The 12,457-nt window shown below is 34.9% G+C and overlaps 1 protein-coding gene across 6 annotated transcripts; it reads right to left on the reverse strand.

Annotated features, from left to right (window-relative positions):
• Positions 1-553: 553 nt before the first annotated feature.
• On the reverse strand, positions 554-9,725 carry LOC110613583 (ABC transporter E family member 2). Of its 6 annotated transcripts, none has more exons than XR_002487644.2 (12): positions 8,282-8,405; positions 8,109-8,194; positions 7,906-8,003; positions 7,347-7,464; positions 7,168-7,257; positions 3,672-3,976; positions 3,386-3,581; positions 3,106-3,291; positions 2,744-3,013; positions 1,430-1,675; positions 946-1,123; positions 554-788 (listed from the first exon to the last, which is right to left on the reverse strand). XR_002487644.2 is itself a non-coding variant. In XM_021754793.2 (12 exons), the coding sequence occupies exons 2-12, from the start codon at positions 8,984-8,986 to the stop codon at positions 1,004-1,006; spliced, it is 1,818 nt and encodes a 605-aa protein (XP_021610485.1). In that variant the 5' UTR covers positions 8,987-9,008; positions 9,412-9,725; the 3' UTR covers positions 794-1,003. The 6 variants fall into 6 exon arrangements, 5 of the variants coding, with proteins under 5 accessions (XP_021610485.1, XP_043811998.1, XP_021610484.1 ...); XM_021754793.2 differs by lacking the exons at positions 554-788; positions 8,282-8,405 and adding exons at positions 8,884-9,008; positions 9,412-9,725 and having other exon boundaries at positions 794-1,123; XM_043956063.1 differs by lacking the exons at positions 554-788; positions 8,282-8,405 and adding exons at positions 8,571-8,708; positions 8,884-9,008 and having other exon boundaries at positions 794-1,123.
• Positions 9,726-12,457: the final 2,732 nt, after the last annotated feature.

Here is a 12,457-nt window from a genome sequence, read left to right on the forward strand (position 1 = left end):
GATTGCGGGTCTCGACGAGAGAAAATGGGTTTGGGTTAGGCCACTTCTCGCCAAATCCAAACCACCATTTTGCTTTCTAGGCTGAACGTGGTTTAGTTTTTACAAGCTGAGGTGATTTCTACGTTTTTTCTTTTCCGAGTGAGAGGTTTTAGGAAATTAATTTTTTCTCCATTGATTAGGGTTTAATCCTCAAGTTTACTTGTCTTTTCCACAAACTAACGTTCATTCAACACCTAATCTAACGGCAAAGACTTTAATATAATAATTGAGATGTCAACGACTATTAAAATGAATTTTGAAAATATAGGGATTAAAGTAGAGAATTCATTATACACCCTCTAATATAATCGAGTTGAATTCACACCCTAAAATTAGATCAAGCGGGGCTCTATTATCGCCGGTGAACTCTTGATGGGCCTGTGGAAGAATCTAATATCTGAATTTTATTTGTATTTTTATTTTTTTAAGGTGATGATTCAGTCTTTTCATTTTTGAAGTGCAGTGATTACGTTTGCAACTGAAGGAACGGCAAAATAAACAGAGTAACATAAAATTTGAGCGGAAAAACAATTAAGCTGCTATCAACGTAATATTAACTTCAAAAATGATTCTGAAGCATTAACGTCTTTTTGTTCTTCCTCGTAACTTTTTATGGAAATCTTGTAAAATACAAACCACAAGTAAAATCGATGAAAATATTATGATTCACCCTCTTTAAACTCGTCAAAAACTGGAGAACAGAAAACATGCAATAAGAGATGACGTATTGAAGCAGCATCATAAATAGCCTTCAGAGAAAAAAAATAGACATTTATTTCTTCAACAGCCGGGAGATATCCATTCATTCGTCAACTATTATCAGAGTGATGCCATCAAATTCTGCATATCTAAAAACAGCTGCCAAAGTATCCGGTTCGCAAAAACATAACCTTAGCAGGATACTACCTGAGTGGGCGTGCATTTTGGCCAGAGTCAAAACTATGTAAAACTGCCAATAATTACATCAATCATCCAGGTAATAATATGACCCAGCAGACTTCTGCTCTCTATCCTTGGTAGAGTCTAACTTGTTGATTCTCGGTCGATAATTCGTTGGGTCCCGCCTAAAAGTGATATCTAGATGCTGCAACAGGTGAAGCAAAATCAAATTCTCAGTGGAAAGAAATCATAAATACCAACTAAAATTTAAATAGTACAGTGTATGACAAATGACTTGAGCAGAACTGAGCTATTGAGACAAGCTTCATTGAAGTTCACAATAAGCAAAACCACTACATGGCTCAAAAAGCAGAGAGCCTCCAAGCAAGGTGAAATTTTCAAAAGCTTATGTCCAAAATTGGACTAATGAAAAATAAAACAATTCAGTTGGTTTTTTTCTTGAACTTAATCTTTCTTAATTCTCTTTAAAACATGAACAATTAGTACTTACTGATAAGAAGAGATTCATTCCAGTCAACAATGACTGAGGCGAATTTGCTGTACAGTCCACAGATGGCCTTCCCTCGTATACGATAACTCTGTCAGCCAGGTAAGTTGCCATTATAAAATCATGCTCTACCACAAATGCAGTTTTCTTCGCATGAAGGATAAACCTCTTTATGACTTTTGAAGCCACAATACGCTGCTCAGAATCAAGATAAGCACTTGGTTCATCTATCAGATAAATATCTGCAGGCTGCATCAAGGACAGTACACCATGCATCAGAATCCATTAAATATAAAAAACCTAAAATCTTTGAAAATTAATATTAAAATCAAGCTGCCTGGCTCTAGTCACAATTTAGAAGTCACTTTTCTGTTCCCTAATGAACCCACAAAAAGAACTGAAAAGCACTGCACCACTCACACACCCCAAGTGAAAAGAAAAAAAAATTCTAGCCATGACTGGTGCCACATGACTAGTTTCATTTACACACCAATCTGTGTTTTAGCTACTGTTTTATATTCAAATCATTGATACTCGCTGCATAAATCAAGAATCAACCACAAACTACTGAAACAGGAAAGAAGTAAAGTAGAACCCCTGAAAGAAATTTCAGGGACTGTTTGCAGCTTAGGTTCTTCACATGTTCAAAAAAGCATCCCTGGAGTCACCAGGTATAGACCTGCAGTCTTCCCCCGTGTTGTCAAATGAGGACAGTGTTTCCTGTCTTAGGTCTTGAGTCTTCCATCAGGCTTTTCTGTGAATTTTAGGGAGCTTTGGTACTTGGTAAGTCCTAATTTTACTCCAGCGCCTCAAATCTTCAAATATCAATATCCATCAGCTGGTTCTAGTTACAATTACAGGAATGCTGCTAACATACTCATGTTACTGCTTTTTGTGAACCCCCCCACCCCCCAAAAAAATAAAATAAAATAAAATAAAAAGAAAAATTGAAAAGCACTAGCACTACATTCCATATAGCAGACCCCAAGTAGTTTAGAATTAAGGTTCAGTTGCTATTCTTGTACCTAAAGCTAAAAGTCCATCTCAACAAAGTAAAAGAAATTCAATCAACCTATACAAATGAACTCATCAACCTCCCATGAAACCCTCAAACCACCCTTCAAGTGATTCTTCAACAATTTTTGCAAAAGCCATTCCATCCATCAGTTCAATTATACAAGAGCAATAGAACCAACCACAAAACAGATTATAGAATCAAGTGAAATGAATTAAAAGTTAAAATATCACCAAAGAGTCAGTTGTATATTCATTACACCAAAATGAGTTACTGAATTACAAATAAGTTAAAGTGATCACCTTCCCAAGACAGAGGCACAAAGCAACTCTTTGCAACTCCCCACCGGATAGATTCACTACTTCTTGATCCATTAGTTGTTCTATAAGAAGTGGTTTCATGACATCTGATACAAACTGAGGATGTGTATAAGAATCACGAATTTTTTGATGTAGCAAATGTCTAACAGTAGATTGGAACTTAGGACTGATCTTCTGGGGCTTGTAAGAAACATTAAACTCAGGTATCTCCACATCAGAATCTTCTATAGTATCAGGTTTCAATAAGCCAGCCTGTATATTTGGCCAAGAATATAAATTGTTCAACAAATGCCAGATTTCATGGCAAAAGAATGTTCTGTAAAATTATTTGCAGAAAGATGTACCAGCATACGAATAAATGTTGTCTTCCCCGTCCCATTCTCGCCCAGCATAACAATTATCTGAGAATCTGTAAATTCACCCTCAATCACACGAAGCTTGAAGTTGCCCTGAGTTTTAGTCATGGTTGGATATTTGTAGCGTGCATATGTTTCTATCTCCTCAGCACTCTCTTGCGGAGTCTCAGCAACCTATAAAAGGCAACTAGTTTGGTATCAAGCAGGGAGGGAGGGAGCAAGCGATAGAATGTATCTTTGTGTAGATGCAAAAACATAGCAAAACTACCTTGAAGGTTAATGACTCATCCCGGAATCGAAGATTTTCTGTGGGAACAAATCCAGCCAAGAATATATTAATCCCTTCCCTGACAGAGAAGGGAAGGGTTACAACTCCATATGCACCCGGTTTCCCATATAAGCAGCAAATGAAGTCTGATAAATAATCGAGGACACTAAGGTCATGCTCCACCACAATAACATAGCTGAAACAAAATTGAAACAAATGCAATTAAGTTTTAAGTGTCAAAATGAAAAAAAAAAAAAATTTGAAAACAGATGAAAGAAGTTTAAACCTATTAGGCCTGAGCAAAGATCTGATAACTTGGGCAGCTTTAAGCCTCTGTTTGACATCAAGATAACTTGAAGGTTCGTCAAACATATATATCTCTGCATTCTGTATTGCAACGACAGCAATAGCAAAACGCTGGAGCTCCCCACCAGACAGATCCCCCACATTACGATCTATAACCTGGTTCAGCTCAAGATCATCACAGAGTTCTGCTTTCATCTCTCTCTCATCTTTTTGGTCGAGCACCTGCCCTACATTACCTTGGACTGCTTTTGGAATGTGGTCAACATACTGAGGCTTTATGATGGCCTGTAGAATATGAAATTGTCTTAGCAAGAAAGATTTAGATGAATGTGAGTGAATCATGCATTGTTCACAAGATTACATATTTAATATTTTTCCTCTCTATTCCTACCATGGTAAGTAGAAAAGTACATTACAAAAAGAGAAGTGTAAGGAACACAAACTTTAATATAGCAAGCCAAAACAAAGTCTTCTTATGCGAACCCAGAATTTCTTGTAAAAGGGAAAAAAAGATTAAGGAATAAACATCTCAGGGTAAAAATTGAATATGAAAACAACAATTACACATGGAAGGAAATAATGCTTCATTCACATCCAAACAGATGCATCACAGAACTTCAGGAACTGAAAAGACAAAACACAAGAGGGTAAGAATCCAAATTACAAGATAATTTGCATTAAATCTGTGAAATAAGTTCACAGTTTGGTGGAGAAATAGGAGGGAAAGAAAATCACAGAAATTGGAGGAAGATGGAATGAATTTCTCTTATTTGAACGAGTATGGGTTAGCATTATTAGATTTAAACCAACAAACTGAATCAGATTCACACATGTTTGGTTTTTCAGTTCAGTTGTTTATTTTTACAATTTGCTTTTCCAAGTATATTTTCATTATTTCCATTAGGTTATGTTTTTACAATTAAAAGTTGAATCAATCAGACCAACTGAATATGTATCATTTAATAAAAACTGAAACTGGTGCAGATGTTCAGTTTGGTTTCGCTTCTAAGAAGTTTCAATTTATTCAGTTTTGTTAAATTCCAAACTGAATCACAATAATATCTCTTACTTTTGACAGATAACATTTAACGGGAGGATAATTTAGTAGTTATATTGAGCTTCTCTTCACTTCTACCAAAATTTGGGGTAGAAAGTTTTGTGGATCCCACAGGAGTATTGTAAGTGCATAACTTTTCCTCATGTATTTTCCATCTCTTCCAAACAAGTTATCATTTTATCCTCCCCTTCTTCCTCTCCCCGCTTTTATTCCTTCCCAAATATAGTGTTAACAATTATGATTATCCCATTTGAGATTGTTAAGCTTCTCTTCACTTTTACCCTAATTTGGGGTAGAAAGTTTTGTGGGCCCTACGTGCAAGTATATTTTCATTATTTCCATTAGGTTATGTTTTTACAATTAAAATTTGAATCAATCAGACCAACTGAATATGTATCATTTAATAAAAACTGAAACTGGTGCAGATGTTCAGTTTGGTTTCCCTTCTAAGAAGTTTCAATTTATTCAGTTTTGTTAAATTCCAAACTGAATCACAATAATATCTCTTACTTTTGACAGATAACATTTAACGGGAGGATAATTTAGTAGTTATATTGAGCTTCTCTTCACTTCTACCAAAATTTGGGGTAGAAAGTTTTGTGGATCCCACAGGAGTATTGTAAGTGCATAACTTTTCTTCATGTATTTTCCATCTCTTCCAAACAAGTTATCATTTTATCCTCCCCTTCTTCCTCTCCCCGCTTTTATTCCTTCCCAAATATAGTGTTAACAATTATGATTATCCCATTTGAGATTGTTAAGCTTCCCTTCACTTTTACCCTAATTTGGGGTAGAAAGTTTTGTGGGCCCTACGTGCAAGTATATTTTTATTATTTCCATTAGGTTATGTTTTTACAATTAAAATTTGAATCAATCAGACCAACTGAATATGTATCATTTAATAAAAACTGAAACTGGTGCAGATGTTCAGTTTGGTTTCCCTTCTAAGAAGTTTCAATTTATTCAGTTTTGTTAAATTCCAAACTGAATCACAATAATATCTCTTACTTTTGACAGATAACATTTAACGGGAGGATAATTTAGTAGTTATATTGAGCTTCTCTTCACTTCTACCAAAATTTGGGGTAGAAAGTTTTGTGGATCCCACAGGAGCATTGTAAGTGCATAACTTTTCTTCATGTATTTTCCATCTCTTCCAAACAAGTTATCATTTTATCCTCCCCTTCTTCCTCTCCCCGCTTTTATTCCTTCCCAAATATAGTGTTAACAATTATGATTATCCCATTTGAGATTGTTAAGCTTCTCTTCACTTTTACCCTAATTTGGGGTAGAAAGTTTTGTGGGCCCTACGTGCAAGTATATTTTCATCATTTCCATTAGGTTATGTTTTTACAATTAAAATTTGAATCAATCAGACCAACTGAATATGTATCATTTAATAAAAACTGAAACTGGTGCAGATGTTCAGTTTGGTTTCCCTTCTAAGAAGTTTCAATTTATTCAGTTTTGTTAAATTCCAAACTGAATCACAATAATATCTCTTACTTTTGACAGATAACATTTAACGGGAGGATAATTTAGTAGTTATATTGAGCTTCTCTTCACTTCTACCAAAATTTGGGGTAGAAAGTTTGGTGGATCCCACAGGAGTATTGTAAGTGCATAACTTTTCCTCATGTATTTTCCATCTCTTCCAAACAAGTTATGATTTTATCCTCCCCTTCTTCCTCTCCCCTCTTTTATTCCTTCCCAAATATAGTGTTAACAATTATGATTATCCCGTTTGAGATTGTTAAGCTTCTCTTCACTTTTACCCTAATTTGGGGTAGAAAGTTTTGTGGGCCCTATGTGCATAACTTTCCCTCATTCTTTTCCCTCTCTTCCAAACAAGTTATTGTTTTATCCTCCCCCTGTTCCTCTTCCCACTTTTATCCCTCCCCAAATATAGTCTTACAGTTATCCCATTTGAGATTATCTTCAATGGAAATTGAAATTAAAAAGGACTACTGGAATACCACAAAGCATAGTAATTCATGGAACAAAACCCCAAAATATAATGCAATATGAAGGCATGCAATTGAACAATATAAAAGGACTTAGGTCCAGCAATAAATGACTGCATTCCACATCAAATAAGCAATTGTAGTAGTGAAGAAATAAAAAAAGTGAACATCATTGATTGAAGAATTCTGTCATGTGCAAATTAGATAACACATGTAAATCAAATTTTGAACCAATGTTATGTCATATCATAAACAGTCAGTCATCACCACACTCAAATCTGCGCAGAATAGTTAAAACTACAGTCATTTAATACAGCTATTAAAAAATTTGAAGTGACAGCCAGGAGAGTTAAGTGGAAGAAAAACATGAAAGGATGAAACTTAAGTACTTCATAAGATAGAACAATATCAAATATTTAATACAAGTCCAAGACCATGTTGAAATGGAAAAGTACCTTCAAATTATCTTCCAGGATACGGGTAAAATAATTTTGCAATTCAGATCCTCGAAAGTAGGTTAAGATTTCCTGCCAATCTGGAGGATTCTGAAAATAGAAAAGAATAATGCAAAGAGGTTAACAGAAATATGAATCCATCATATAGCAATGATAGGAATTATACATAAAGATAGTACATTGAAACGACCCAAATTTGGTTTCAGTTTTCCAGCCAAAACTTTGAGGGCAGTTGACTTGCCAATGCCATTTGTTCCAACTAATCCAAGAACTTGCCCAGGCCTAGGAACTGGTAACCTGCAATTGTGATGTTCTGATATGTCAAAGGGCATAAAACATGATTCTAGCTGCTTCTTTTTTGAAAGCCAAATTATCATTTGATGTCCAAATTCCAATACAAGAAGGCGGCGATTATTTGCAAAAGAACAAAAGGATTTAAAAGACACTATGCACCCACAAGAGAATAGAGGCCCTAGTTCCTACCTAATCCAAGGTAATTGTGGGAGAGGGTCTTTTGTTTGGCTTCCCTACTATTCATATAGTTATGCCCTTCCAAACCAATGCTTTTTCATGACCAGAAACTATCATCATGTTTCCTTCCACCTTACACATAAAACTTGATGTGTGCATCTCCAACCCTAAGACTGGCACTGTAAAAAGATGAGGATCTTTTATCCCCTCCCCCTCCCTTAACAATTATTAATATTAATCCATTAATCCATGCAAGCATAAACTGACCTGTGCAATTTAAAGGTGTTAGGACCATAACGGTGAGTTGTATCTTTATCCAAATCCTTTGGCAAATTGATAATCTGAATTGCTTCAAATGGGCATTTCTGCATCAACAGATCCAAAAATAGTCAGTTTTGCACAAATCCATAAACAAAATGAAAAACAAAATGAAAAACAAAGACCAAGGGTCCCTACTTGAATTTACCAACCTTAACACAAATACCACACCCAATGCACAACTCCTCAGAGATAAAAGCTATCTTAGATGCAGGAGTAACCTCAATACATAATTTCCCTGTGGAAAAAATGTGTGAAACAGTAAGAAGAAAGACATATGGATTACTAATCTATTGCAAAGATCATTAACAAAGACAACTCAAACCAAGAGAAGGATGACAGTGATCTCTACTCTTTGAGATCCAACATACACCAAGCAAGGGGCAGAATGGATAAAGTGAGATCCACTCCTCGCACAAATCATTCCAATTCATATAGTCTTCCCACTCCAGAGAACTCCATTTGAGGTAAACATATAGTGAATATGCCAGCAGAAACCTAGTTAGCTAAAGTTTAATTGAGCTAAGTACAAGGCTAGCTATGAAAATAGAATTATGTTAACAACATCTGAGTTAGTAGTAAGGAAACACTTACAAAACAAACAAAAAAGTTACCTATATAATGAAAGAATCAGGTGCAGAGCACTCCAAGTTTCCAACAAAGGAGCTTTAGACAAAATTTATGTTAAATTCTGTTTTGAACGCAAAAACAACAAGTGGAGACATTGCCAATCACCAATCAAAGGGCCAAAGCTGTTCAAGTATTGCATTGAGTAATGCACACAATTATTACAGAGAAAAGATCTGGGATACTGATTTAAAAAGTGAACTAGAGACCATGGAACAAACTCTGATTGACTAAGCCGATCATCAAACCAAAAAAAAAAGGTAAATAAGTATAAGAATATCATTGAGAAAAAAAAGCTACCAGTTTTGACAACAGGACAACTCTTTTTGCATTCTTGACGGCACTTCTTAGGCTTGCATCTATCAGAGCTCACAATTGCTATACGCGTCAACCTGTCTGCCATCCCTCCCCGTTCTTTCTTTTACCTGCCGAATATGTTCACGAATACATAACCAGTGAAAATTAAAATAAAGCATTACATGCCGAATATAATGATCTAACGATTCATTCGTTATTGTTAACAATAGATTGCAAATAAGCTGAACTAATCAGAGCTCAGATCAATAAAATCCAACGCCTTTGTAAGCAGACGAACTACCTCCAAGTACTAAGGTAGGAAAGAAATTCTGGACGTAGGATGACATATCTAACAAAACCTGATCAGAACATCTAATGAAGAAATCATGATGTTTAGCAGGAATTCGAACATCTAAAAACCAGCATCACAATCTATGGCTTGAATTTTCTACACTTTCGGTGCCAACATCTATAAACAAATGAAAAGCATGGGCCAAGTAATAAATCTCAAGCTTTAATTGGAAAGCTCACCTCAAACACACAACAGCGACGGCGATGTGGATAAGCTAGTTAGGCAGAGGATTTGACAGTATTTTGGGCCACTTGCCTGCTCGAGTTCAACTTCAACGGGCACGGCGATGGCTCGAAGTGGTGAACGGCAGCTGCGCGACAGTTACCGAAAGCGGCAAAGGTGAACAACAATGGCGTTGGTGGAATCACAGCGGTGCGGCAGCGGCAGCGGCAGCGGCAACTGAAGGACTTAGGGTTTGTAGGAGGAACCGTGAAATAGAAGAGAGTAACTGTTTTTTATTAAACGACAACGACAGTTCTAAAGCGGGGGATCTGAACCTTAATTTGCATAAACGGTGTAGCATGAATTACAGTATTTTAGTTACATGTATTTTCGCAGTTTTACAATCTACTTCACAACGTAACTTCCGTTATATTTTAACATCTGAATTTTTAGGCCGTTAACACATTAGGGATACATTTACTAATGTTGTTAAGATAGGGTGAGGGGCACATGTCTCATAATCGTCACTTCTAATGTGATATAATAATATTATTTATCATATTAATCGGTTGATATTATTATCACATTATTAATATTTTTTATAATTTAAATATAAACTCTTAAATTACAAATAAAATAAAATTTTATACTATTCATAATAAAAGTATAAAACTTTTAAAATGAATGAGAAAAAAAATAAAACAAAAAGAAAATGACGGTACAGAAAATTTATCATGTCTCATTCTTCTTTATCTCACTTTACTTTCTCTCTCTCCTTTTTCTTATTTTTTCCATACATTTTGAAAATTTTAAATTTATATCGTTAAGGGTTGAACTTTATTTTATTTATAATTTAAAATTTTATATTTTTAAATTCTTGTATTTAGATTATAAAATGATAAACGAATAATATGATCATAATATTAATATATTATGTTTAATATGGCAAAATGACATAATATATCACATCAACATAACAATGATGTTGACATTCACGTCAACATATCTAATATCATTAGCATTTATATTTTCAAAATGATAATTGTACAAAAGTTCAAACAAAAAATTAAAAAAAAATACTTTAGCCTTTAAAATGCAAAAGTCTAAAAGTAAATGTTATTAAAATATATTTTTTTCTTAAAAAATAATTAAGAAGCAACCATCACCTAATAAGTAGGTTGCCGGATACATTTAGAAAATTTTGGCGATTAGAGTTCGATTTTCCTTTCTCTTTTCAGATATCTATAAAATCAATAAATTTTCTCTCTTAAACTACTAAATTTGAGTGTGTGATTTTATTATTGAAATTGTTATTGAGTTTTCTCTTTCTAAACTTTTTGGGAAAATTCTCTCTCGGATATTTTTTTGTCACTTATAGCACTTTTGGTTCTCTTTGCCTCTTTAAGTAAGCAAATCTCTCCTTTCTAAGTCGACCATATGTTTGTGCTCCTTACTTTCACATTAAGTGTAGATAATTTATCATTTTGATTTGGTTTATTGCATTTGAGTTTTCATGTGAGGATTCCTTTTCATTACTTGTTAATTTTCTCTTTTTGTATTTATTGTATTTTTTGCTGTCCACCTCTTCTTGCCTTTTTTTTTTTTGGATTGTTTTCTAATCTTGACTAGCAGTGATAACTTGTGCAAATGAAAAAAGTTTTATGATCTGTCGCGGAGCTACCATAAGTACTGATGACCGCCGGACTTCCTGCACCTAAAGCAAGGCCAAGCCTTAAAGAATGATGCAGGTCCAAGGCCCACCAAGCCTTTCTCAAAGTCAACCAGCCCCACACAACGCGGCCCAGCCTGACAATGAGAAGCAGGCCGGACAAGTCACACGCGCGGGCTCATCTAAAGGGAGTCTAGTCAGGTGACGTGACAAGAAGTAGAAGAGTAGGCCCAATCACCTCGCAGCCCTACCCGCATGCGTGCCGAGGAAAAGTAAATGGCCGCCTGACATGGAAAGGAGTCCTGACACATCCGTGCATATGGAGCTGAGTGATAGAGACAGCTAGCATTGTAGTAGAGAAGTAGATATACATCACGAGCAAATGGAAAGAGGGGAACTTCTTTCTCGGCTCCATATTTTTTATTTTTCTCTGCAACTATTGTCTATCCATACTATACTAGTTCATGAACCTAACCTAAAGTTGGAGGGTCTCCATCGGGGCATCCCCAGTAAACCCCTGACCATCTTTCTTTATTTTGCAGGTCATTTCATCAAATCAAATATTGAGGGACCCATACGATGGAACAAGAAAAAAATCAAATCTATCATGAAATAAGAAAAAATCCATATTTATCAAGTACTATCACGGTTGCCGAAGACGAAATCAAATTTAAAAAAGAATAAAAGAATAAACGAGCAGTTATGGATAGACATGTGTCTAACAAAACGTAATTATTGTATGTTAATTACTCTGGATTCCATTTCATATTATAATTTTTTTTGAAGAGTCCATTTAATATTACATACCAATAAAACTTTTGAGTATTGATAAATTTAAAAATTCTACACCCTAAAAAGAACCTTTGAATTTAAGGAAAGCACATATTTTTTTGGTTAACAAGGAAAGCACATAATAGAAATAAAGAGTTCAATTTTCAAAATAAAGAGATCAAATGATAATATGTAACAGACTAAGAATACGATTAACCACATACCAAGTACTATCCATCCCTACCCATTTTACATAATCGAGTTGAATTCACGCCCAAAAATTCTATCAAAGCGGGGCGCTAAAATTGCTGGTTAAATCTCGATGCCCAGATGTGGAAGAATCTAACAACTGAATTTTATTATTAAGGTGATGATTACGACTTCCCTTTCTTTTTACAATGCAGCGAAGGAACGGCAAAATAATTAGTAGCAGCATAAAAATCGAGGAAAAGAATTAAGATGTCATCAACGTAACATTAACTTCAAAAATGACTCAAGCATTTAACATCATCTTTTTCTTCCCTTTGATTTTTTATGGAAATCTTGTCAAATGCAAACCTCAAGTACAATGGATAAAAATATGATGACGCTCACTTTTGTCAAAAACTGGAGAATAGAAAACA

Source organism: Manihot esculenta, chromosome 4 (assembly GCF_001659605.2).
Source record: "Manihot esculenta cultivar AM560-2 chromosome 4, M.esculenta_v8, whole genome shotgun sequence".
NCBI classification, from domain to species: Eukaryota; Viridiplantae; Streptophyta; class Magnoliopsida; order Malpighiales; family Euphorbiaceae; genus Manihot; species Manihot esculenta.